Here is a 26669-nt window from a genome sequence, read left to right as displayed (position 1 = left end):
ATTCACCATGAAAGTATATTTAATGGCCATTGAAACTCTCCTGAAAATGGAGTGTGCTTCTTGGAATCTGATTTTGTTAAATCATTGAGAACAATCCAGGAGAAGATCATCAGTGCACTTGCTGTGGAAGCCATTATAGAATATGAGTCGTGTTCACATCTGCTGCCTTCTATGGTTACAGGTGTTGCGCCTATCAAGTAGTTTTGAGTAGATAAAAAAAAAAGTATTTGAGTAGCTGAATAATTTCTTTGTAGTAGTTCAGTACATTAACATAAGGTTAGTTCGGTCAGTTGGTTTTGTAATGTGAAGAATATATAACAATGATTTAGATGTAAAGGTACTGCAGTACATAGCTAATAAAATACAGTAGGGTTGACTCATTATCATCTAACAGTTGACAGCTACATTTTAAAAATGTTGAAAATGCTGTAGTTGAATCTCCCTGCTTAGTCATACCGAACTACATAACAGAACACGTTTTTTGCTTTGCTGTCTAAAGGAATGAAACAAGGACTGGTCAACTCCAGAGTTGACTGCTAGAATGAGGTGTCTTTGTTCATCTGTGGCAGTGTGTCTCAGAGGGCATGTCCACATGTTCGTTGTTACAATCTTGAATGTTACCCCCAAGATTTACCTCAACTTACTAACTGGGGCACAAGGGGACTGCAATCAATAAATACTCATGGAAACAAATAAGAGAACACATGAAAGTACAAGTTCTCCCTTACTTGTTTCCACGAGTATATTTTACAGGTCCTGAAAAGTATTGAAATGGTGTTGTGTATGTTCAGTTAATGATGTCAGTCTGGAATGAATAGGTGATCATGTGGACAATGGTCATGACTGACTTGTGAAATAACAGAGATAACCACTCTTTGTGCCATCTCTATGAAATATTTTGGGTTTTCTGTGTCCATAAAACACATTTCATCTCACCTTTGAACTTGTCTTACATATTTGTGAACAAAGCGTACAAAGATGATTGGCCTGACAAATGTACTCACAAAACAGTAAACACCAAGTCTGAGGAACAACAATGGACATTGGAGAAACAGCTGGCTTTGTAATTATTTATTGACTAGATTCATGTCACATAGTACATACAATCTGAGACAATAACATCTGTAAGAACTACCATACAAAATTATGCACTCACAAGAGGTGGAATTGTTGTCAACAAAAGATGAAAGACACACTTTCGGCTTTAACCTAGACGAAAAAGAAATAACAAAATATTGAGGTACTAATAATATAATATAATACAACTATTAACTCAAAGACTACACGCGCAAAAGCTGTCTTGGCAATACTTAAACATGTCAACAAACAATGTTCTGTATATAATTAAGGATGTACAGGAGCACTGGGAAAACTGAAGCTTTTCTTAGCTTCAGAATTTGGTTACTGACAATCTGACTTAAATCCTGCAATCGCAATCATTAATATAATCAGTCTGTATATAGAATTATTTTGTACTTAATGATGTTTACATTCAGAATACAGGTACTGAAAAGTTAATCAAGTCAAGAGTTAAAATTAACATTAAGATCTGACCATGGTTACCAATGCCAAGTGAACAATGTAATAAAACAATTGTAACTCAGCTCATTACTGTAACAATGCCCTTTATTCTATTGTCAAAGATGATTAAATACTGCAATAACTAGCCATGCACCGAGCCAATTTACACTGATTATAGGTAAATATTGTTTACTACATCATATTCTTGCTTGATCATAAACAGTTCCAAAATACATGTGCACAATAAAAAGATATAAAAGCACTTAATTATTACCTAGTTAAGGAACTACTTAGGTAAAATATTGCATAAAATCATCTAAAACAATTTCCACACACCATAAATTTAACTTAAACATAATAGTGTCAAATAAATAAAAAATTTGGCAACATAGCGAAAAGTGCAGCACAATTTAAAAATGGATGGTACAGTTTGAGATAATCATTCATTATGATCAATTAGGTTTCCTCAGAGTGTGAAATGTTACTCAACTTTCCAAAGCAGCAATCAGAATTATCCCAAGAGAGTAAGAGACAATGAAATCAATAGTTCAAGATGTTGTCATATTCAGTATAGCTATTAGACTGCCTTCTTACAAGTTACTCCATGGCGTCTTGTTTTATAGTGGAATGAAATATCTCTTTCATCCATCGGATGTTTGGCTTGCACAACACACAGACTGACTTGAAGACACTTATAAACTCATGACAATGTTTAGTATGGCAGAAAGCAACATACACAACAGTGACTGTTAACTGGGGTTAGCACATACGACATACATCACAGAAGCACCTGGCCAATCATCACACAGCATTTCTCCTTAGCCCTGATCCTTAACAGGAAATCTCATGGAAGCTTGGACACATGGGTAGGACTAATTTCAGGACATATATCCATCAGTGTACCTTTTACTTTAAAGCACAAAAGTTGAAAAGTGAACAAAAAATAAATACATTTAACATTTTGGCTTCATTTCAAAAGTTAACTTGGGGTGAAAAATTCATATAAACCAGCTGCACTATTAATTAATATTCATTCACATCAGATACGACAGATATCAATTATATTTTATTAATCTTGCCTGCCAATTATAGATCAAAACAGAAAAAATACACATTAAAAAATACACTTAGTATACACAATGTGGCATACCAAATAATTTCCCAAGATCATTCTTACTTTTGTCACATTAAAATGCACACAATTCTTTGTTAAAATGCAATCTCGAACAAATGGCAAGACAAATCTGTTAACAGTTGCTTTACCATGAATAAAACTTGAGATCAGTCACAGTAGAGGAGCATCACTTTACACAATGACATTGCACACACTAACGTTGTCAGATATCGGCAGCCAATGCTAATTTTGCATCACCGAGGCAACACGGCACCAAACATTACAACACACGGAAGACGGCACAAAGGCATTATATATAAATAAGGCTTAGTTTCAAAACACCTTTCAGAATTTTCTAAAAATATTCCATCGCTTATCACCAGCTTCCATGAACATCTTCTGTATTATATCTCTGCTTGTTCATGATAAATACCAAATACCTCTTTAAATGTGCATCTCTCATCTAACTTAAAAAGGAGACTCGGGTATTTGATGAACTAGCGAAACATCTAGACTTGCTTTGGAAAGGGTGAGTTGGGTTGGGTTTTACGCCCCTTGTAGCGATAATCCAGTAATTATCACGGCTGGGGACACTAGAAATGGGCTTCACAGATTGTACCAATTCGTTGTCATGAGTGACCATGTCATTCCGCTGGGCAACCATTCTTAGTACATTCACACTGAACTTCCCAACCGAAGCAGTCTTACCGCTAGACATACACAAATAATGTCAACACTGGTGAGACCAAGAAAAGACTTGACCAACCACTGTGGAAAGTCAAAACTTGACCTTCTGCACTAAAGTACCACTCCCTTGACAAGGCTGTCACATTGCAGGTTTTTCTAAATAAACAATAGTCAGTGAGTTGGTTTTACCCCGAATACTATAGCAACATCATGTGGGGACACCAGAGATTGGGTTTCACACATTGTACCCATGTGAGGAATCAAACCTGGGACTTTGGGTTTTGAGCCAATGCTTATGCCACTAGGCTACTCCACTGCCCCAAATAAGCAAAAACCGGGCTTGCATTTAGGAGAAAGATAAGACCAAATTATCTATTGTCGTGTTCACAAGGAACGTATCCGAAATTTATCATGAGTAAAAGTGGAATCTTATAAATTCTATCCATTCTCATTTTCAATGGGACAAATCAGTTTTAAAAAAATACCACATTATGAAAGAAGCTCAACAGTTGTGATATAAACAGGGTATAACACATGCAAAAGCAGCAAGATTTAAAACCTATTCCATGTTTCAATCTCAACACATGCAATATAGGACAAGTCACTGCAACGTGAAAACACAAGCAACACCTGAAGACACAAATACCACAAAACATTTGCTTTCTTAATATCCAGAACAGCATCTTTACAAATAACATGAAATAAACATTGAACATAATGTTTCTGTAACAGCCATGTTGTACTGACGTATGCCTAAACATGTCCACATGCATGAGCAGCTTCTTTGATGTTTCCACTTACTGACGGACACCAAGTTTCATACACATATACTTGACAGTTTCACGCAAAGATTACACCCATTGTCTGTATAAACCACAATCAGTTCCACTTAAACCCAGTGTGAAACTTGTGTGGGCCGAAAAATATTTGACGAGTAAAAGGCATCAAGGCCAATTTATGTAATTTGGACAGCAGGGACTCCCAAATGAGTACAAGTGAAACAAATCTGACACAGCCAAATTTTGACATAACATACTGTAAGAGTTCCAACAACTTCCAGCACATCAAATTAATAACTGGATCACATTTTTCTAGTATTTATTCAAAACGTAAACCAGAGTATCACAGGTTAAGAAAATCAGAATCTTTAGTAGAACACAATCTGATTTGGCCATGGCACAGTATATTGATATAATAAGCTCCATGTTACACTCTCTGATCAAGGAGACTGAGTGACCTGCTGTCTCCTAGAATCAGGTATCAGATCCTCGATAATGCAAAAAAAAAAAAAATGTACATTTCCCCCTGCCATTAGAAGCTGTAGTGTCATAATTCTGTTTTAAAACCTTTATTTGACAAACAACCTCATGAACAATACTTGGCAATTTATTGTTAATCATGAACAGCATGATGATGAAAGCGTCAAGTGTCAAGAACTGATCAGCGTCAAGAATGATCAATGTCATATCAAGATCTGAACAACATTCATGTTTTACAAGACTGACAAGATGTTTCACCAATGTTCATCTTAGCCTTCAAAAGAAGTTGCCATACAAGCAGGACACTAACATCATAATACGATGTACAGAACTCCAGATAAGCTGTAGAAAAGTTGAAATACACAAGAAAAATAAATGCCAGTGTATGAAAAACACTAAATACTTTTGTTTATGCTATGTCAAAATAACAATGCATATTTAAAATATACATCAAAATAGTGTTGCGTATCATATTAAGTCAAGCCAGTCGAAACAAATCTTGTCTTTTTTTCTCTAAATATTCAAAATTAAATGAAATCTGAATGTAACTTGGATGACAAATTTAGAGCAGATGTAGACAAGCACATATTATTTCTTACAGTGCAAGAGAATAAGCAGTACTAGCTATTGGCTATGACTTATCATTATTAGTTAACCTGGAGGATTTATAACCTTAACCTGAATAAAAAATGCTGCAACCTCTAAACCTTGTTATTTGAAATAAATACAGATGTTAAAAATACTGTGGGTATCAAAAGAATAGATACCTACTTGAAACTTGAAATACCCACTTAGTTTCACAAGTATGAATATCATACTCACCCGGCCTAAAGCTTACCTGGAGTTCTGATGTATATCAAGTTTAAGTATTTACCAATGAAAACTCAAATATATCCTGCTATTAAGTAAGGCATTGGCAGTTTCGCAACTAACTATGATCTTGAATCCTTATCATATATACAGGGATGAGAATGGAAATTTTCATTTACAGCTGAAAACTAGTTGGGGGTCTGGGCGGAGGGCGGAGCCTGGTCGGGGGCCCAGGGGGTCAAAGCCCCCCGGAAGCTCCTGGGATTTTGGCATTTTACACACTAAATATGGCTTCTAAAATCAATATTAACACTGTATATATATTTAGACGTTTCAGAAAAATGACCCTGGGGATGTAAAAAAACGTGGATTTCCGCGGATCCGCGGAAATTTCTCATCCCTGTATATAACATCTTAACTCATGCACAAATGTTTTCACAAGTACTGGTTAGCATGCAACAGAACTTCAGCTTTTATTTAATATTGCCTTTAGCATCTAGAACACACCAAGGATATTTTAAACATGTTATTCCTTACACTGCTTGCAAATCTCCAGTAACACTTTACAGACATAAACAGACCATGCCTGTGTAACCTTGGCAAAAACAATTTGATATGATCAGTTTAATCATGCTGATTTCACAATAAGGTCTGGGAGTGCTCTCCTTAAATACGTTAAGGATTAATCAAGTTTACTTTTCCATTATTTTCCATAGAAGTATTTAAAACAAGAAAGAGGACTCAGATGGATCCTCTGTGGTTTCTGATGACCTTCAAAATATGTTATACTGTCCGTGCCAAAGCATTGGAATCTTACCAGAACAAACACATTCTTGGACATTTTGCGCAGCTCTAAACACGCTCAGTGATCATGTATGAAGTGCTCAGAGACTGGGACAGAGAACTTTTACAATGTGCCATTTGCAGGATCTTCTGATTTTGCCTTTTTCTCACTTTGGAATGAGCCACTGCCCTGGTATCAATAGTTAACATCAAAATTTTAATGGCCCAGTATTTATTCTAATGTGCAAAAGGGTCCATGGCTCCTGCCTCTCCCAATCCCTAAGTGTTATGTGCATAGCTCACTAGCCTAAAGGAAGTTTTCTAAACTCAGTCTTCAGACTAGTGGCTGAAGTCATTGAGAGAATACATGGTCTTTGGTGGCATGGAAATGACACGATATGCAATAAACAGATCCATGTCATGGAGTTCTTAAATCATTCAAGAAACAGGCTGAGGAGAAAATATCAGGCGCTTACATGGACTAGTGTGTTGGAGCACCACCTCTAACATGTCCAACACAACTGACATGACACAAAAAGTAACCTTCCAATAAATAATTTTTATTCATCATCAACACAGATCAGTAATAAGTTAAATATATGAGTGACATAAAAATAATGACATTAGAAGACTGTGCATCTATAATTGAACACTAACAGTCAAACAAATTTAACAAGAAACTTCACTCTCTAGTAACATCTCTCTCACATGGCTGGGGTCCTTCTCTCCAGGTTTCTCCTCTTTAGAATGAGCTTCACTACTGAAGCCCCCAGCTGAGCCTGACTGTTCAGGCAAATGGGGAGGCACTGAGCTGGACTGTTCATTAGTACTAGCACTGCCCCCTGTAGGTTCTTGGGATCCTGAATGGTGATCATCATGTTGTTCAACATTTTGTTCACTGGCACAAGCTTTGAGTTCGAGAAGGTCTAAGGCGGCATTGATAAGTTTGACTGCCTGCCTTCGTGAATCTCTGATCCTGTCCTTACCCCCTGCTTGCACCCCGTCAAGTTTCAGGAGGCTCCGAGTCAGCATCTCTTCTAAGTATTTGTACTCCTTGTCAGTCTTCTTCCCTTGAAACACGTTCACACTTGCTTCGAGACTTTTCACATCATTCACAACGTCATTAATAATATCGAAAGCTTTTTCTTCCTCAGATTTTTGCTGTGGAGGAGCCGATGATGGTTGCGGCTGACCACCCATTGGCTGCTGGGAGCTGAAAGACTTCTGAGCATGCTCATTCAATGATGGACCGCTTGAATAATGAGACTGTGTGTTTGGCTGAGGCATTTGCTGACTGGACTCGCTTTGAGCTCCTGGCTTTGAGTTTTCGTGAATAATTGGTATGACGATAGGTTCGTTAGTGTCACGGCGGGGTGGAGCTTGTTGTGGGCCTGGTTGGTGCATCCCCTGAGGAGGATATCCCACGGGTTGTGGGTAAGCCTGGGGTTGGTGTCCCTGTGGGTGGGGATATCCAGGCTGAGGGTGACATGGCATTGGCTGTTGGTGGGGGTGGCCCTGAGATGGCTGTGGATATCCTTGACCATGTCCATGACTTGGCTGTACCTGTGGTCGGTTTTCACTGATACTCAAATGCTGAACAGGTATTTCCCTCATGCCTGGGGAATTCCTTCCCTGGGATTGTTGCATGTGAGTGGGGTGACTCTGTTGGGAGGGTGGAGTTGCACGCCCCTGTGGGTATGCCTGGTGAGGCTGTGGCTGTGGCTGAGGCGGCCATGTACTAGTATGTAGAGGCGCCTGCCTGTTAGGTGATGCTCTGGAAGATTCATGAATGACTGGAATTTCCACTGCTTTCCCCTGTGGGTAGAAGCTTTGCTGGTGACCACTACCCATTCCAAAATCTGGTTGAGGATAACCCATTGAATGAGCCTGTAAATATAAAACAATGAATATGTAGTAATTGTACAAAAACACAAATCACATATACTTAGTTATGTCATATTATCATGACTACTGTTACGGCAGTTATTTTTCTTCACACATGTTTGTCTAGTTACAACAATTTCCTTGATGCTAACATATTAAACTGAAAATTAACCCAAATAAGACAGACAAGGAAAAGTCTCCGTCTATAAATACTGAATAATTGTGCTTTACATCATCCATTTTACTGCTAAAATAGGGATGCAAGTTACCAAAAAGCAAGTCACCAAAACATGTTTGAAATTCAACGTTAACTGGTAACATGAACAGCAAAATTCATGACACAATGATTTCATCCTGCCTAATCATGCATTAGCTACTGAAATAGAGTAAGAGTTCCATCCATTCCCCCATCCCAAATAATGGCTAGAATGCAGTTTACCGGGCGCAGAACCCTTTACAATCCTTAGGTTTTGTGTTAAGGTTAGGCAGCCTTTACCATGTTTACGATCCCTAGGGTTAGGGATAAGGCATCCTTTATGATCCTTAACCCCCCTGGTTAGGGTTAGGGTTAGGATCAGGTACCCTTGCCAATCTTTAGGAAGGGCTAATTAATCTGAAAACAGTGAGCCCAGTAAAGTGCAATGCTCACCAGATAATACTTTTAAAATGATATATACTTGAATTATTAACAAGGCCTAACATAACAATTGCTGGAGGACTGACAAATATAACGAAAAGTCTGTAAATTATACAATATTGAGAGTTGAACCACTTAGTGTTACCTCTGTTATACTGCGGAAGAAAGAACATTGGGGAACGGAAGGAACTCTTTCAAAAACATATTTTAACTCAGAAAAATGAGCATACACATGGTTTTAACCAATCTGGGCATCTGTAAGTGTAACACAGACTAGGACTGATGCTGGCTATTTAATTCAAGACGGCAAGTTTCTGACTGCTGACAGGGACAGTTCAAAGCCACGTTATTTCCTTAATTTTATTTTCAAAGGTTCAACTTATGTTCAGGGGATAGCATCAAATGTATCTTAGCTGGCTAATCTATGATCATCCACACCCCAAACAAATTTTGAAAACTTACCATCCTTATCCTTGGATCTTGCCAAGTCGTTTGATGTGTGTTATGATCCACAAAATATGGCCAACCTGTTGTCTTGTCGTATAACATTTCCCAACCTGTCGGTAGAGGCTCGTTCGTCTGAAATGTTTGACTGTACGGACCTTGATAAACTGACCTCCCAGCCATTGTCGCCCGTATATATAGTCCTTCAGCCAAAGCCTTCGAAACAACACGACTGTTCGTTCACCATCTAGAAAGGTCTCCGCAGTACTCGAGGCTATTTACCTTACACATAGTTCAGATGCTTCGCGATTTCCACTGACTGTTTATGAATAACGTTTCATTGTCAAGCCATAAATATTTTTCAGTTATGTATTTTACGCTCGGTATTCTCATCACTTTCTTTCTATATATATATATATATATATATTATATGTATGTAGAATTTAACTGCACACAAACATATAAATTTACTTCGTGTGTCACGTTGGTCAATAGTATAATGGTATGTTGATAATAGAATTTAATACTGATTACCATATCAGTATCTTTGTTCGTAATTACGGCTTTGCATTTATATTTCTAGTCATCCCTTTTCTAGAAATGAAAAGTCATTAACGTCATAAATGTAAGTTATATCCCTATCCCTACATGAAAACCAAGGTTTCGTCTAATTATTTCTTGTTTATGACTTATGTCCTGTTTGATGTCTCCTTCTATTATCCTTGACATTTATTCGTGGTGGGTTATTGTGCCTTTTTTCTTTGAAAAAAAATCGGTATAACACAATAAAAAAATAAATAATGCTTCGCTTCAGTAAGCTTTCAATAAGATATCTCCTATTGTAACTAGTTTTTAGGAAATCACTCTTGTTTATGACAGGCACCTACGCCATCATCGGGAACCTTCGCGAGAAAACCATTCTAAGGGAGATAATCATTAACATTCCTAGCACAGAAACTTCTAGTCACTTCAACACAAACCGGCTTTATGGGTGGGATTCGTCAGTCGATTTTGCGCCACAGCAAATTCCTTGCCTTTAAATGGAATTTCGCAATATATTTCACTACATTATAATAATGTGGTGCGTTTGACTTCTTTTGAACCTTGATAATTAAATTAAATGTAAATGTGGATGTGACAAAACCATGTTGAGATAATACACATAACATGGCGTTTTGCCATCGTGATCAACATTTAATATCATGGGCTTTGATGATGGAGACTGGGTCATGGAAAGGTGTTACTGGTAGTTTATAAAATGAGATACGCAGACAACAAGCTATGTAGTTACCGGTCGCTTAAAAATGAATCCATTTATTAATTGCTTTTCTCGTAATGCCATATGTACTATAGTAAGCCCTGTTTGGAAACATTTTGAAATCAGGCCTTTGGCAAAATGTCAGGCAAAGGTTAACATTTTAAAGGAATATGCCTTACTGGGATTGGTAGATTAGATTATTACTAAATAATAAACCTCTTAATATCACAGAAGATTTCAGCGTATTATGAGCACATTGCAAGAAATCCAATGGGGGACCAGATTAAATAAAAAAAATAAAACCCAATTAAACGACAAATAATAATAAGTAGTGCATCAGTGGTTGGCTGGTCTGCAGTAATGAAAACGCTCTAAATGACGTAAGTGTAGATTATTCAGGTTTCGAAGGTTTGTTATCTGCAAGAAAGCTATCTCATTTTAGGGGTCTGAAACTCCCGTCTCAAAGGAGTCTTTAATTTAATTAATTTAAATGACGCTCGATTTTCTTTTTCTCCAAGTTATATATTGTCATGACTAATTGGTAGTCCTATGTCGAGCACTTAAGTAAATACGTGTATCACGGTTCGACTAGTCCAGCATATAACTAGACGACTTCGCACTATACCAAGGTAGGCCTTGGCTGGAATGCGAGTTTATTCATATGAACTAGGTTCGACATACATGGTAAGAATTGATGAACACCTACAAAACATTTTATATCATTGCATAGAAATGTGCCCCATCCTTCTCGTGCATTACATCTGCGCGAGATGACACATGTACCGGAATTCATCGACTAAATTTTAGTTCAGGGCGCTTCCCGTATGTCCACATACCACCTGTAGAGAAACATGTTTATGTTTACTATAGTCTAACCACGGACGCCAACCACGACAAAACCATTCGTAACAAACATGGTGGCAAACACTGTCCTGTACGTTGTATACAAAACTCTTTGCACTGCTCCGGTCACGACAGTCCTTGTAAGGAATACTAGCGGCTTATAATATGACGTCACTAAGAGTGCATGACACGTGCATAATTTATCATGGGAGACAGGTGACCCGTCGCCAAGGTGTGTCAGCTGGGGGGTTCGTTTCATGTTGGAGTGAGCAAACAAGCCGACGTTGTTTAGACAGACTCAAACCTTCATGCATTAATTTGTCTTAAACAACTGTTTTGTTGACTACTTCTTTCACCATTTCGTGGTTGAGAACTTTATGCAACAGATAACGTTTTAACTAGAAACTGGATGAAAATACACCTTAATTAAATTTTTTTTAAAATAAATAAAATAAAATAGAATAGAATAAAAAGTGAAAATTAATTTATTTGTTACTGTTTTATCCATTCACGCTACATGAAGATCCAAGGGCAAAGTATGTATGCACATTCTAGTTGCAGAGTGTCGTTACAAGGATTCATGGGGGCAGATAATTGGTAATAGTGAATTACTGCTGCTTAACATGGCTGTAGAATTCTCCAAAATACGGACCCTCCTGAATATAGGAACTGGAAACATTGCAGCACCATTTTATTATACGGGGAGAAAGAAAGCGTTCCGTTTTGCCTAGTCATTTCGACCATAAATCCAATTGACCATAAATCTCATAAAACAAATTGACCATAAATCTCTCAGTAATTTAATTTCATGTTTTATTACCTGGTCTGTTTCCATTCAGTCAAGTAGTATAATCCATGGTGAAACTCAGATTACTTGCTAGCAATTAAAACAGTCCAATTATCTCATTAGTAAACAATCTATGGCTTCGACTCATTGAAAATCATAGATTTAGTATATATTTGTCGACACACTCGCCGTGTTGTTAAAATAATGCTAGCTGATTCATTCTGTTATGGAAATGCATACCGGGATGTAACAGTTGTATATAAGATTGAAGATTGTTTGTAAATAAAACATGTGGATGAAAATTTCGTGTTTTTTGCCTACCTAATACTGCTTAGTCGTACCACGAACTGCCTTGTCCGGTTAAAAAAAATAATCATGAAGTTACAAAACTTCCAGTCATTTAGTAAAATAACTGGCAAATTTTTGTAATTTCATAATATGACTCATCTCAGCGACTGTAATTTCTATACACCTCACCGTAGTTTGTAATGAAGTCAGAGCGTATTGTTGTTGGTAGCACGAAGTGTATCCGTTTTCACTCTCTTCTGAGACAGTTTCACTCACTTTCGAGATAGCTTAATTTTGGCACAGGATATACTTTGCATGCAGTTCATCAGTTTACTGTTAAAAAGTTGTTACTACTACACCTGGTTCAAAACATAAGTCTTTTCAGTAATTTAAGGTGCATTGAGAGCAAATCGAGGGGGCAGAAGTGACTTCGGTAACAATGTATTAACGTTTCACCTTACGTTCAACGGTAATTTCGAATGCTCTACAGTAGACTTCCAATACCTCGGTAAAAACTTACGAGCACTGGTTTGGTGCCTGCAAACTTAACATCGCAACAGACACATTTTATGAAGTAAAGTAGCGAATAGCGGATCCTGGAATTTTACTATCTAGTAAAATACAATCATTGCATATAATTATGGTAGGGGGGTGGAGTTGACTTAGTGCGCGGCTATGCCAACAAATGTCATCCCATCCTTTAACATGAAGCAATGCCATTTAAAACTTTAATTTTGTGTCGTATAAATAGACGTCAGGCTGAAAATTTATCGTAGACCGTTAGTTCAAAACGTGTTCTTTCATACACCGGGGAAGTTGTACGAACTGGTTGCGATCTAGACTTTCCCAGTACTATCATGATTGGGACTGGAAGTAAGACTTGTTATTCAAAGGGACGTAACTCGAAATCACGTGATTAAGACAATGTCATCCTCCTCAAGTCACCCATTTTCGTGGTCGCGTCTCCCGTTTTCGATGTGCTTCAAACTAAGATTGTAACATCTGTTACCTGAGAATATGTGTGATAACTTACATACTTAGATATCGCAGAATCTGAATATGAGAGGAAAGAAGGTACTTTCGCGCAGTTTTTTACCTTGAAATACACTTTGAGAAGTACATCTGTCGCATGTCTCTGTGAGATAAAATTACATTTACGAACCTTGACTGAAACTCGTAGGGAAAATATCAGTTTAACGTTGTATGTTTCAGACGGAACCGAAAAAGACCACTGGAGACGCGATACTACCTCAAGTTGTAAGTAGGATGTTATATATGAGTGAGCGTCAGACACCAGTTGTAACTTGTTTCATTTGTGGAATGTGGTGTTTCTTGGCACAGAACCAAATCGTCTGCTACTGTATTACTGTAGAATATTAGTTACATGATCCCGTGTCTCTTACAAAAATAGTAAATTGTTTCTCAGTTCTCTAATAAAATCTCAAATGGGATGTGACACAAGGAGGCAAATATGGTGTCATATTATTGGAAATTGTGTCACATGACATGCTTTATTGAACTTAACATCTTTGATCATCTAATGTATAATATCCATTATATTCTTTTACTACCTTGCTACCAAGGTTACGTCGCTATCTCACTGTTGCTTATCTTCACTTACCATCACCCCAGTCAAGATCCAAGTTTGAAAGTCTTCAGCAAACCATGCTTGTCGTAAGGAGGCACTAAACGTACTGAGTGGTTAAGCTTGCTAATTTGGTTGATGCATGTTTTCACATCCCAGCTGCAAAGATTAGTTTTGATGATATCCATCACTGGCTTGTTTGATTTAGCTTCAATGATTTTCAAACTGTCACCGGAGTGTTTCTGAGTGCAGCAACAAATAAACAAAATATAGAGGCATGAACGATCACATATATTCAAGGGTGGTACAAATGCATGAATCATTTATTGACATCATTATTAGTGAAACCCCATCATTACAAACTACTCATTCCAACATTTAATTACCTTAAATTTACCTTTTTGATAACAGTGCACAATTCTCTTCCGCGAACTAAATTTCAACCAATCTGAGGGGCACGTCTCCGTGATGTAATATAATATAATAATAATAATAATAAGTCGTCTTTTATAGCGCACAGTGTCCAAACACCAAGTGATTGCTCGCGGCGCTTTTGATAAGACAGCTAGTCTAGACATCAGGGTAATATTTTTGGAAGAGGAAAGTTTTCAGCTTTGATTGGAAGGTAGACAGTGTTTCAGTGTTTTTAATAAAGACGGTCAGATCATTCCAGAGGAAGGCAGATGTGAATGAGAAGCATCTGTGTCCAAAGGTTTTCAGTTTGGCTGTGAGAATTTTGAACAGTGAGTTGTTGGCTGATCTGAGACAGCGAGATGGAACATACCCTTTCACTAGGTTGGACAGGTAGGATGGAGCCGAACCATTTATGCAGTGGTATGTGATGCACAGGATCTTATATTTGATCCTTGCTTTGATCGGCAGCCAGTGTAGTTTGACAAGGACTGGTGTGATGTGTGACCGCTTCCAGCTTCTGGTGATGGTACGTGCAGCTGCATTCTGAACGCGCTGTAACTTGGTGATGAGATCCTGACGTACATACCTAGGTAGATACTTATGTTGGTTGCTGTAGTATTCATCTACTTTTCCAAGGATAGATTGTCATGTTTATAGGTTTGTCTAAACCTACAGTCTTGACAATTGTTTTGAAAAATGAAAGCTCTGTGTTTTCACATTCTACTGCCATTTAATCTTGTCACCTGCTTTGCTTATTTTCCATGATGCAACTTGTTTTCATACACAATTTTGTCAAACTAGCTTGTTGTCAAAATGTTTATAAATCGTTCTTGTAGTTCTGTTACAGAGGGTGTCATGCAAAATCTTTTTGGTCCTAATTCAAAAACATTTTTAAGTATGAATAGGAAGTAGTTTTGATCTTTTAACTTGATGAAAACAAGTTATAATCTTATTGATTCTCAAACTGACTTTAGACCATGACGCCACGATTTTAAAAAATGGCAACACCCAGTCGCAAACATCCGTCACACTGAGTATAAATATGGTATTTAGGATTGTTTTCACCGAGTTAGAAAATTGAAACTACTTTGTACCGGTAGTAAGATATGTATTTGATTGATGGACTATATTATTTAGGATTTTGCATGACATTGCTTATAACATAACACTTTCACTCTTGGAACCGAGGTGGGTGTCAATATTATTGTCACCTCTACCATAACCTCGCTTCAAAGGAAGAAATTCTTACAAGTTGTGCCATGCAAAATCCTTTTGGTCATCAATCATTACTACAGCTAGTAAGTAGTTTTTATTTTTTCAACTCATTGAAAAAATCTATCTTGAAGCGAGGTAGGTGTTGAACCACCCTATTTAATATGTACAGGCTTCCAAAAAGCTCTTCTCACAAAACAACATATTAAGCTCAAACTGAGGGGTCCGGTGGAAATTCTGTGCAGGTGACACCATCACTCGACACCTAGTAGCATTTGACGGCAACACCGTTATTCAGCATGTCTTTGTTGATGTCGGGAAATCAGCAAATTGAAGAACTTGTTACACTTTTTATATACAACTAACTGAAAACTGACATCAATGCGGTTCGCTGCAGTGCTCTGGCGACAGTTACATAACATGTTTGTAGTTTCGTTCTGAGAGTGAAGCAGGTGACTTTTTGGCAACTTTTAAATGCTTGGTATTAATTAATTAAAAATGAATTTGGCATTCTGCTTAAGACTAACCACAAATCTTTCTTGTGTAATGGTTAAAAGAGTACTAAAAAATGTAATTTGATTTGTTCTCCTAGCTTGTTAGCAGTAGAGAACATTACTTTTATATGTGTTTACAATTCTGCAATGTATGTTAATGAACAATCTGAGAGTTCGTCACATTTTTAGTTTCGAAAGCATGACTTCAGAACACAACATGTAAATGAGAACAGATTTGTGTGATATACTCCAGGTGCAAGCAGTCTGTCTGTGACAGGTCACAGAGTTTGTCTGTTAGGTAGCTGCCCCCCACAATTAACATCAACAGGTTCCCATCCATCGCTCATCACCACATGTACAAGTCGACAGCCATCACTCACAACATGCTCCTGTTGTGTATCACTTCCAAGCAAATGGGTCTGTGGTTGTAAAGTTCATCAGGATTACAGTGTTATCGGTTCAGATGTATGTGACCACTTGTCTATTACTACTTCGGATACACAGGATTAAGGCTTGCTTTTATCAAATTGCTTTAGTTTCACTGCACTACATTTATTCACAATGATTTCTGAAAACACGATGAACTTTTTGTTTGTGGGTATAATAAGCATTCACCTTTTTTATTTTCATAGCCTAGGGCACTTGATACAGCAGCTTTAAGAATGATTAAAAAATATAAAACAATAAAAATCTGGGTAAGGCAATTCCGTAATAGTTATCATGAACATGGATCAACACAATATGGTGACATGCATTTACCATGTGAGTGATTTGTTTGATTTGCTTTTGACAAGAGTGTTGGTTAACAGAGGTATATCACATCAGGCCCAAAATGTTGCATCATAAGAGGCTAAAGAAGTTGGCATCCTGTATGTCATAAAAGTAAGTTGCCTTTATTGCAAGTCATGTGAGTCTGACCACCTGATCCTTTTAGTCACCTTTTTAGACAAGCATGGGTTGCTGAAGACCAACTCTAACTCAGATCTTCATAAGGTTGGTGACAATGAATCTGGCTTTGTCAACAATCCAAAACTGTGATGAATGATGGTGTCTGTGATGTGAATACTGGGGGTACACTGCTATGACTGAGGGTGTCTGTGATGTGAATATTGGTGGTACACTGCTGTGAGTGAGGGTATCTGTGATGTGAATACCGATGGTATGCTGTTGTGACTGAGGGTGTCTGTGATGTGAATATTGGTGGTATGCTGCTGGGACTGAGGGTGTCTGATGTGAATACTGGTGGTATGCTTCTGTGACTGAGGGTGCCTGTCATGTGAATATTGGTGGTATGCTGCTGTGAGTGAGGGTATCTGTGATGTGAATACTGATGGTATGCTGCTGTGACTGAGGGTGTCTGATGTGAATACTGGTGGTATGCTGCTGTGACTGAGGGTGTCTGTGATGTGAATACTGGTGGTATGCCACTGTGACTGAGGGTGTCTGTGATGTGAATACTGGTGGTAGGCTGCTGTGACTGAGGGTGTCTGTGATGTGAATATTGGTGGTATGCTTCTGTGACTGAGGGTGTCTGTGATGTGAAGACTGGTGGTATACTGCTGTGACTGAGGGTGTCTGTGATGTGAAGACTGGTGGTATGCTGCTATGACTGAGGGTGTCTGTGATGTGAATATTTGGGGTATTATGCTGTGACTGAGAGTGTCTGTGATGTGAATATTGGTGGTATGCTGCTATGACTGAGAGTGTCTGATGTGAATACTGGTGGTATGCTGCTATGACTAAGGGTGTCAGATGTGAATACAGGTGGTATGCTGCTATGACTAAGGGTGTCAGATGTGAATACATGTGGTATGCTGCTGTGACTGAGGGTGTCTGTGATGTGAAGACTGGTGGTATGCTTCAGTGACTGAGGGTGTCTGTGATATGAATATTGGTGGTATGCTGCAACAAATGAGGATGTCTGTAATGCCAATATTGGTGGTATGCTGCTATAACTGAGGATGTCTGTGATGTGAATATTGGTGGTATGCTCCTATGACTGAGGGTGTCTGTGATGTGAAGACTGGTGGTATGCTTCAGTGACTGAGGGTGTCTGTGATATGAATATTGGTGGTATGCTGCAACAAATGAGGATGTCTGTAATGCCAATATTGGTGGTATGCTGCTATAACTGAGGATGTCTGTGATGTGAATATTGGTGGTATGCTCCTATGACTGAGGGTGTCTGTGATGTGAAGACTGGTGGTATGCTTCTGTGACTGAGGGTGTCTGTGATATGAATATTGGTGGTATGCTGCAACAAATGAGGATGTCTGTAATGCCAATATTGGTGGTATGCTGCTATAACTGAGGATGTCTGTGATGTGAATATTGGTGGTATGCTCCTATGACTGAGGGTGTCTGTGATGTGAATATTGGTGGTATGCTGTTATAACTGAGGGTGTCTGTGATATGAATATTGGTGGTATGCTGTTATAACTGAGAGTGTCTGTGATATGAATATTGGTGGTATGCTGCAACAAATGAGGATGTCTGTAATGCCAATATTGGTGGTATACTGCTATAACTGAGGATGTCTGTGATATGAATATTGGTGGTATGCTGCAACAAATGAGGATGTCTGTAATGCCAATATTGGTGGTATACTGCTGTGACTGAGGGTTTCAAAATTGCTACAGAATGCTAATGCAGAATGATACTATAAGCTTTTCTATGTCTATAGGAAACCTGTGATGTCATCTTAATGTCTTGAAACTGTTGCAGCATTCCAGCAGCATGGAAGAGGAAGAGGATGACGACGACCTGTCCAGTTTGTCTGAGACCTCATCGAGTGAAGACTCGGCTGACAGTGAGAAGGAGGACAAAGATGACGACCAGGAACTGGTCACCACAAGAGAAGAGAAGAAACACAGAGTGAGGCGCAGCGAAGTTGTCATTGTAGATTTATCTAAAGTTGTTTAAGTTTGTAGCCAGCCATGATTTATTGATCAGTCCTGAGACAATCATTCAGACACTCTGAGAGGATTATATAACATTTAAAAAACTTTTTGTGTGCTGTCTTGATGGAAGTCTACTCACCAATCCTTATGGTAAACATGGCTGCTTCCTTTGAAAGTCTAGGTACTGTGACAACCAATATGTTTAGAGGATTATGTCATGAAAGTGGTGCAGGTTGAGTAAATGTTGTAAAATGCTGTAGACAGGGATATTCTAGCTTCATCATGGCTGCCGGGGAAAGCAATGGTTGGTAACAAACCTTCCCAGTGTCATGGCACAGTGATAGATAACTAGAAGTCTCAATTTGTCTAACTGATGTGATCCAGGCAGACATGATGAACTGACAGTATATTGCTTCACATATTGTATCCATATGGGGAATTGAACCCAAGTATGTGTTGTGGTACTTAAACAATTCAACCACTGGGCTACACCAGTGCTGTTTGTTTGTATTGATACAATGTTGTTTTGTTATAGGGAGGACGCAAGAAGGGCCAGTCATATCGGAGCAGCTATGACATAGAAACACTGAAGGCTGCATACAATGCTGTTGTGGAGGATGGGATGGCTGTGTATGCTGCATCCAAAAAGTTCAAGGTACCTCAGAGCACTCTCAGAGATCGGGTCTTGGGTCGAATATCAGCAGAGGTCACAACATCAGGACCCCCAACAATCTTCACCGCGGAGGAGGAAGCTGGCATTGCCAACTATGTCAAATTGTTTGCTGATATCGGACATCCTTTATCGAGAAACAAAGTTCGGCAGATGGCTGGAGAGTTGGCCGCTCAGTTACAGCGTCGTGGGTTTACTGATGGAAAAATACTCAGTTTGAGATGGTATTACAAACTCATGGACAGATTCCCAAACACACAGACTCAGAAATTTTCCAATTCCAAGTTACAGGAGATAGGGTATGGGTATTACAAGAAGCTTTCTGAGATTATTGAAGACTATGGTTTAGAAGATGCGCCAAAACGTATTTTCAGTCTTGATGAGATTTGTGTCAGAACTGAGGAGTCATCGCTGAAGATGATTTGTCGCAATGTGTCTGACGAAAACGCTGACATTGCTGTTGTGTGCAAAGATGATGCAAGGATCACCTTCCTCGGTTGTGCAAGTGCAAGTGGGAAAAAAATCCCTCCTTGTTTTGTATTTGCATCAAACAGTGATAACCCGAGTCGTAAAACAGTTAGTAAAATTCAACATGGTGCTGTGGTGAAGTATTCTGCTACAGGAGAGTGCACCTCACAAATTCTCAAAGAATACTTTGAATCTCACTTCAGCCAGTTTGTGAAGGTTGGGCCCAAGTCAAAGAAGTACCTCCTGTTCTACAACAGTCAACGTGTGTGTATTCCCTTGATTCTGTGGCTGTGGAGCGAGAGCCACAATGTAATGTTCTTCCCTTTACCCCTACACCGAGGACCAAGTAAAGACCCTGTGACTCTCAGATCAACAGGCTGTCTGTATGGTGTGTCACAATCATATGAAATGGAGCAGAAGCAGTTTGATGACAAGAATCCAGACATCAAGTTCACCAGTTCTGATGCGTGTAAGATCCTGAGTCGGATTTACTCAGCTCTGTCAGTCTCACACCTAGAGCACATGTTCCGATTGATGGGCGTCTTCCCACTACCCGATAGAAACCCTGTGATGGTCAGGTTTGACAAAATAGTGGAAGATATGAAACACGATGGTAAACAGAAGAGGAGGCGTGCTAAGAAAAAAAATGTTACTTTGAATACTGATGCTTGTCCTCCAGTCAAGAAGCGACGAAAATCTAAAGTGAAAATCAAGCCTCGGGCTGTTATCAGTCCAGTCACCATGAACAAAGGCATGAAGGTTTCAGACAGGACCAGACATTCGGTGCCTGTGGACTGGAGTGGAATCATTGCTCCAGATGAGATTATTTCTGTCCCCGTTGTGTCTGGAGGTGCTGGAGATGAAGAGGACAGTGTTGTTGATGACGAGGGCAGTGCTGTGCTGGCTGCTAATGCAGTTGGCCGTTATAAGTCACAGGGCATCGAAAATGGAGTGACACTTGAACCAGATGTAGATGGAGGTGGGTCTCCACAGACATTTCATGTGTACATCCAAGGTGCTGAATGTGTAACACAAGGAGCAGACATTGACACAGACAACATTGTGGTGGCAGAAGAGGTGGTGATAGTAAATACGGTTGAAGAGGTTTAGATAGTTGTGGTTCAGTGTCATACTGTTCCAGGTCCGTATGCTCTAACAGCACTGTAATCTGCTGGCACTCCATTTCATCACGAGTCAGATCATCAAAGGGTGGATCTGCCAATCTGTGTCCATATTCTTTACAAATACAGGGCACTGGGGTAGCTAAGTGGTTAAAGTGTTCACCCATGCTGAGGACGCGGATTTGATTCCTTAAATGGGTACAATGTGTTAAGTCCAATTCTGGTGTTCCGGCTAAAAGCGGCGTAATACTATACTAACTCACTCACTTTAGAAATGCAACAGTTATGCAGTGAAATCCTTTTAGTTTTACTCTGGACAGGCCCATTCTTTTGGAAATTACCAGGTGTGACAAACTTCCAGTCATTTCGAGGCATAGGTATGTTGAACTGTACTGTCACTTATGGTATTTATGTAAGTTTTATCCTACATTTTACTCCTTGGCTCAAGTGTATTGGGTATTAAAGACCAGTAAATAACAAACATTTCAAACTCCCAACACTGATTATGTCTTACTTGCAATAAGTAAGATGTAGTACTGTTTTTTTTAGTTATTTCTCTGCAGCTAAGGTGTGTGATTCATACAGTTTATTAGCAAGAAAAGATATGTGAAGAACCACATGTATGCAAGCAGAAATGGCCATATATTTCATTGAAGTTCGAAAACAAACATTTATGGGAGAACAGTGAATTAATGTGCTTATTTTATACTCATTTGTTGCTTATTATGATCTCCAAACAGTGTCCTTTGGATTGTCTGTAGATATTCCTGTAAGTAATCATTCAGGAGATGGTTTACAGATCAACACTGATCAAGGTTTCAGTGTATACAACTCTAACAGGTTGGTCCCTATAGAAGCTGACTGTGGGCTGATAGAAGTACATCAGCAGTCTAGTGAGGTACACAGTCAAGTAGCTGCAATAAGCACATCTCTGTGTTGCTCAGGGTGTGGGGTAGCTTAGTGGTTAAAGTGTTTGCTGGTCATGTCCAAGACCTGGGTTTGATTCCCAACATGGGTACAATATGTGAAGCCCATTTCTGGTTTCTCCCATTGCAGTGTTGCTGTAATACTGCATAAAAGCAAAATCACTCACTCACTCTGTGTTTCTCCCTTAAAACATATTTATCATTAAAGCTGAGAATGACTTCAGTTTCATGTTAGTCCTATCTGCAGTGGTATTTTTCAGTCAGTTTGTTATGAAGATATTGATTGCTACCGTATTCACCATATTATCACCTTCACATGTCGCTGTCATATGTTAAATATGTACAGGAAATATTCAGTGTAATACATAATGACATGATACATGGAGATGTATGAAGACGTGAATGTTGGATTGTTACTGCCATGGATCGGTTAGTAAGGAGAGCTGACAAAATGTTTCAATCCAGGCTTGACATGATTCATGTCAGTAACTTCCAGACACTGTAAGATCCTGTATTTCCTGTTTGTCCTGTAATGACTGCAAAATCACACTCAGTATCAGAGAGAGAGCTCACGAACCTGTTTCTGAGTGCATGCTCTGCTGTCAAGGTATATCTACAAGGTCAACTGAGTATGGCTTGAATATTTGAATATTTTTTTCCTGATCTCAAAAATGTCTTTGACAACTGAAATCTCAAAAATACCTTTGATAACTGATGGCCGACATTTTTGTGCAAACATCTTTGTACAAATGTGCAAAGTCAGACCCTGTTTTTCCAGGTGTCCTCCAAGGAAGAGTTCCAATTGCTCCGAGGAAACCTGTTTCTGAACTTGTTTCTAAGTTAGTCTTTTCAAGATGTATGAAACTTGTCTTGTTCACGACAGTTAAGTGTGTATTACAATGATTATTGCCTGTTTGTTTTTGATGTTTAAATAACATATTGTGTTCATGCAATTTTCCTGAAGATAAAATAGTTGTATCATTAAATATTTCAAATGGAATCCAGCCCTGTCCAATGAACAAGAAATAATATTGAAAAAACAAACTGTGCTGATCACTAAAAATCCAGTGTTGGAAGTTGTCATTGGTTAGTACTTGTAATTTCTGAGGTTTGAAATACCTCTGGCCAAGGATTAAACATATTTCTCGGAAAGCTCTTTCAACAGCTCAACTAATGGTATTTCATCTTTTAACATTCTAGATCCTTATAACCGTTAATTTGTTATTGGTTATGTTCCGATTTACTTGCATATGTTTTTGAAAATCTGCTATGTAGCAAAAATGAAGCTGGAATCACTTGCTGTGTAGGAATCTAATTCAAGTAAATGTCATTAAATATGAACTTAATTTGTTTGTCAGTTTATCATGAAGAGGTTAGAAGTCGCTGTGTGCCCAGTCTTAAGTAAACTAATTCTCAGTATTATTCTTTACACTCCCACACTGAATCTAACAAACCTTAGTAGGAGGTTGCATCTTGTAACCCTTTAGTGACCTATGACCATCCCATCAAATGCGAATTGATTCAACCAGTCAGACAATAGCTACTATTTAGCGTTTGGATTTAGGACTTACACAATTCCCCAGTCACTGATCCCCTAACAAAGGAAAATCTGCACAAAACAAAGATATTTGACCAGCAGTATGTACACTTATGGCTTTCTGTTGACATGCTTACCATTAGCCAATATTTTTAAGCGGATATCCTTAAATATGGACAAAAACACTATTTTCAGTGACTATTTACTCACTGTTGACAGTGTTGTAGCGTGCTCCATGTGCATTACCCAGAAGCAATCGTTCGGAAAATGCATTCAGAATCGCTTGGATACAAACCTTTCCAAGGTGAAAGTTCAAAAGGTATGTGTGTATGTCCACTTTTCAGGTTGGTAAGCTGTTTTCATTGGTCAGTTGCAAAGGTTACACGACATGACCTCTTACTAGTGTTTGTTAGACTCATTAGTGTCGTTTAACGAATAATACTGAGACTAACTTTACAAAGGCTGCTGTGTGCCAGGCAAAGGCTGCAGGAAGGAGAATGATCATGTACGTTGTCTGAAGCAGTGCCAAACTGACTCTGAATTAAACAGTTATGTGTCAGTCTGTTTTTTGTTGTACTGTTGTGAGTTTCAGGTCAATACAATAATGGCTGTTCAGGGATTTACAGGATGTGAAGTCCTGCATCCTATAGGCTTAACAAGAGTCATCAGAAGATGACATATCCCCCCGGCCCCCACATATTTGAAAGGACAAATCATCTGAAGGTTACTTGATGTTTTCTTAGATTACGTTTGAATCATTTCCATGGAAGTCATGAAAAATATAAATGCCATATATATCTGTAAACAGCAAAAGGCACCACTTTAAAATCTGTCTCATATATCTGCCGAGATCTGTTGAAAGATATGAAATGGTTTTCGACTTGTGCTCTGGAAATGAAACCTATCCATCCATTTTGAACAAGTCAGAACCACAATGGGGTCTGCCACAAATATCTACCAAGTTTTACTGAGAGATATTAAGAAGTTTTTGAGTTCTGCTCTGGAAAAGAAACACACCTCTCACTTATGAGACTTAGTCCAAAACGTTTCCATGGAAACTGAGTAAATAAGAAATCCCAAAAGCCTGTACATAGCAAAAGGCACCACTTTAGGTTCTCATTGATATATGTACCAAGTTTTGCAGAAAAATATTGAATGGTTTTTGAGTTGTGCTCCATAAACAAAGCCCATCCCTCCATTTTGAGACCTGTAACCTGTAAATAGCAAAAGGCCCTGATTGATATATCTACCAAGTTTTAAGGTTTTTCAGTTCCGTTCCAGAAACTAACACCACCCAACCAACCATTAGACTAGCACCAAAATGTTCCATGGAAAAACAAAAAAAATAAAAATGCCCAAACTCTGTAAATAGCTAAAGGCACAACCATAGGTTGAGATTATTATATCTATCAGGTTTGGTCTAAAAATATTGAACAGTTTCTGAGTTATGCTCCGGAAACAAAATGATTACGGACGGACGGATGGACAGACAGACGAGGGGTCGACTATATCCCCCCGCATTACATGCTGGGGGGATAAAAACTGACTGTGGACACAACAAAATTTATCAGTGCATCCACAGGGATGCAGAAAAAGTCTTTTACAAAAATTTTGTAGTATAGGACCCCTGAAAATTATAAGCATGAGTCCCAGGGACCCTCAAATACAGGTGTCAATGTACATCCCTGGCTGTTGCTAGACACAGCTCCCAGCAAATTCAAATTGTGTATTAGGTGACGTTGGACTGTGAATAATCTGGAATAGAAATCCAGTGATTAATTTGACAAGCAGCATTCCATGCCATCACTATCTTGTGATGTACCAGGAGACCTTTGTTTCCCCGAACAACCAACATACAGAGAGAGAGACCCATAGAATAGGCCTTCACTAACCCATGCTTACGATAAAAGGTGACTATGCTTGTCGTAAGAGGCGAGGCGACTAATGGGATTGGGTGCACAGGTTCGCTGACTTGGTTGACAACATGTCATCGGTTCCCAGTTGCGCAGATCGATGCTCATGTTGTTGATCACTGGATTGTCTGGTCCAGGCTTGATTATTTACAGACTGCCGCCATGTAGCTGGAATATTGCTGAGTGCAGCGTAAAACTAAACACACTCACTCTCACAAACACACACACATGTACATGTACAGCATATACTGATCATAATTTGTTTTGCACATATATACATGGTATACATTCAAATACACAAAATTCAATATATAAGTAAATTATGTAAACAGATTATATGAAAACTCTATGGCATGACAAGAGTAAGGATTTCTTCATATCTGCATTCAGTGTATAGTAATTGTTTCCTAACATTGTACGTATCTTTAAGACTGATCTTAGGCCATATGTATCTGGCTTTAGGTTTGGGCATTTGCAGGTATCGGAGTAATTTTTGGTAACATTTAAAATTACATTTAACACATCTTTTTGTAGCTCAAAAAATATGTGTAAGATTTGGTTTTAGATGGATGTGTGTTTCACATTACAAATGTGATCTGTGGTAACTAGTTGTCTGTACATGATGACAAGACATCCATATTTTGGTGAATGTGGGATCTGAAACAGCAGTAAGCAGATCTAGAGAATTGTGGTGTCCAAGACCACTGGACTACTTGTGTTGCCTAACAAAATAGTCCAGTCAGAGCTAACTGCAATGGTCCAATGACAATACATGTCATACGACAGTGACACTCAAGCTCCATGTACACTGTGCTTGGGCCTTGAGTGAAAAATGTAATGTCACTTGGGCCAGAGTATACACACGAGTATCACTTTATGCTATCACAAACTTCCTGTTTGTGGAACTCAAGCATGTTAAGCCACATAGAAGATTTGTGACAGTATTACGTAAGGATAAAACCATATAGTTGCAAGATCAAATGCCCTTCTAGGAACCATGCCTATATTCCTTCCCCTACACCTCACCCAAAATTACTATTACTCACACATGCAATTTATCTTTCCAATTAACTGCAGGTTAACCCAAATCCCAATTTAACACAAACACTCGGTC

The 26669-nt window shown here is 38.6% G+C and overlaps 2 protein-coding genes across 2 annotated transcripts; one reads left to right on the top strand and one right to left on the bottom strand.

Annotated features, from left to right (window-relative positions):
• Positions 1-1056: 1056 nt before the first annotated feature.
• Positions 1057-9424, bottom strand: LOC137277516 (BAG family molecular chaperone regulator 3-like). Its single transcript, XM_067809284.1, has 2 exons — positions 9158-9424; positions 1057-8061 (listed from the first exon to the last, which is right to left on the bottom strand). Exons 1-2 carry the CDS (start codon positions 9320-9322, stop codon positions 6844-6846), a joined length of 1383 nt encoding a protein of 460 aa, XP_067665385.1. The 5' UTR covers positions 9323-9424; the 3' UTR covers positions 1057-6843.
• Positions 9425-13229: 3805 nt separating this feature from the next.
• LOC137277514 (uncharacterized) lies at positions 13230-24208 on the top strand. Its single transcript, XM_067809280.1, has 4 exons — positions 13230-13389; positions 13528-13572; positions 18745-18894; positions 19456-24208. Exons 1-4 carry the CDS (start codon positions 13375-13377, stop codon positions 21166-21168), a joined length of 1923 nt encoding a protein of 640 aa, XP_067665381.1. The 5' UTR covers positions 13230-13374; the 3' UTR covers positions 21169-24208.
• Positions 24209-26669: the final 2461 nt, after the last annotated feature.

The sequence above is a fragment of the Haliotis asinina genome, chromosome 3, assembly GCF_037392515.1.
Source record: "Haliotis asinina isolate JCU_RB_2024 chromosome 3, JCU_Hal_asi_v2, whole genome shotgun sequence".
NCBI classification, from domain to species: Eukaryota; Metazoa; Mollusca; class Gastropoda; order Lepetellida; family Haliotidae; genus Haliotis; species Haliotis asinina.
The sequence above is the reverse complement of the archived record's forward strand: the minus strand, read 5'-3'. Positions and strand labels throughout refer to the sequence as shown.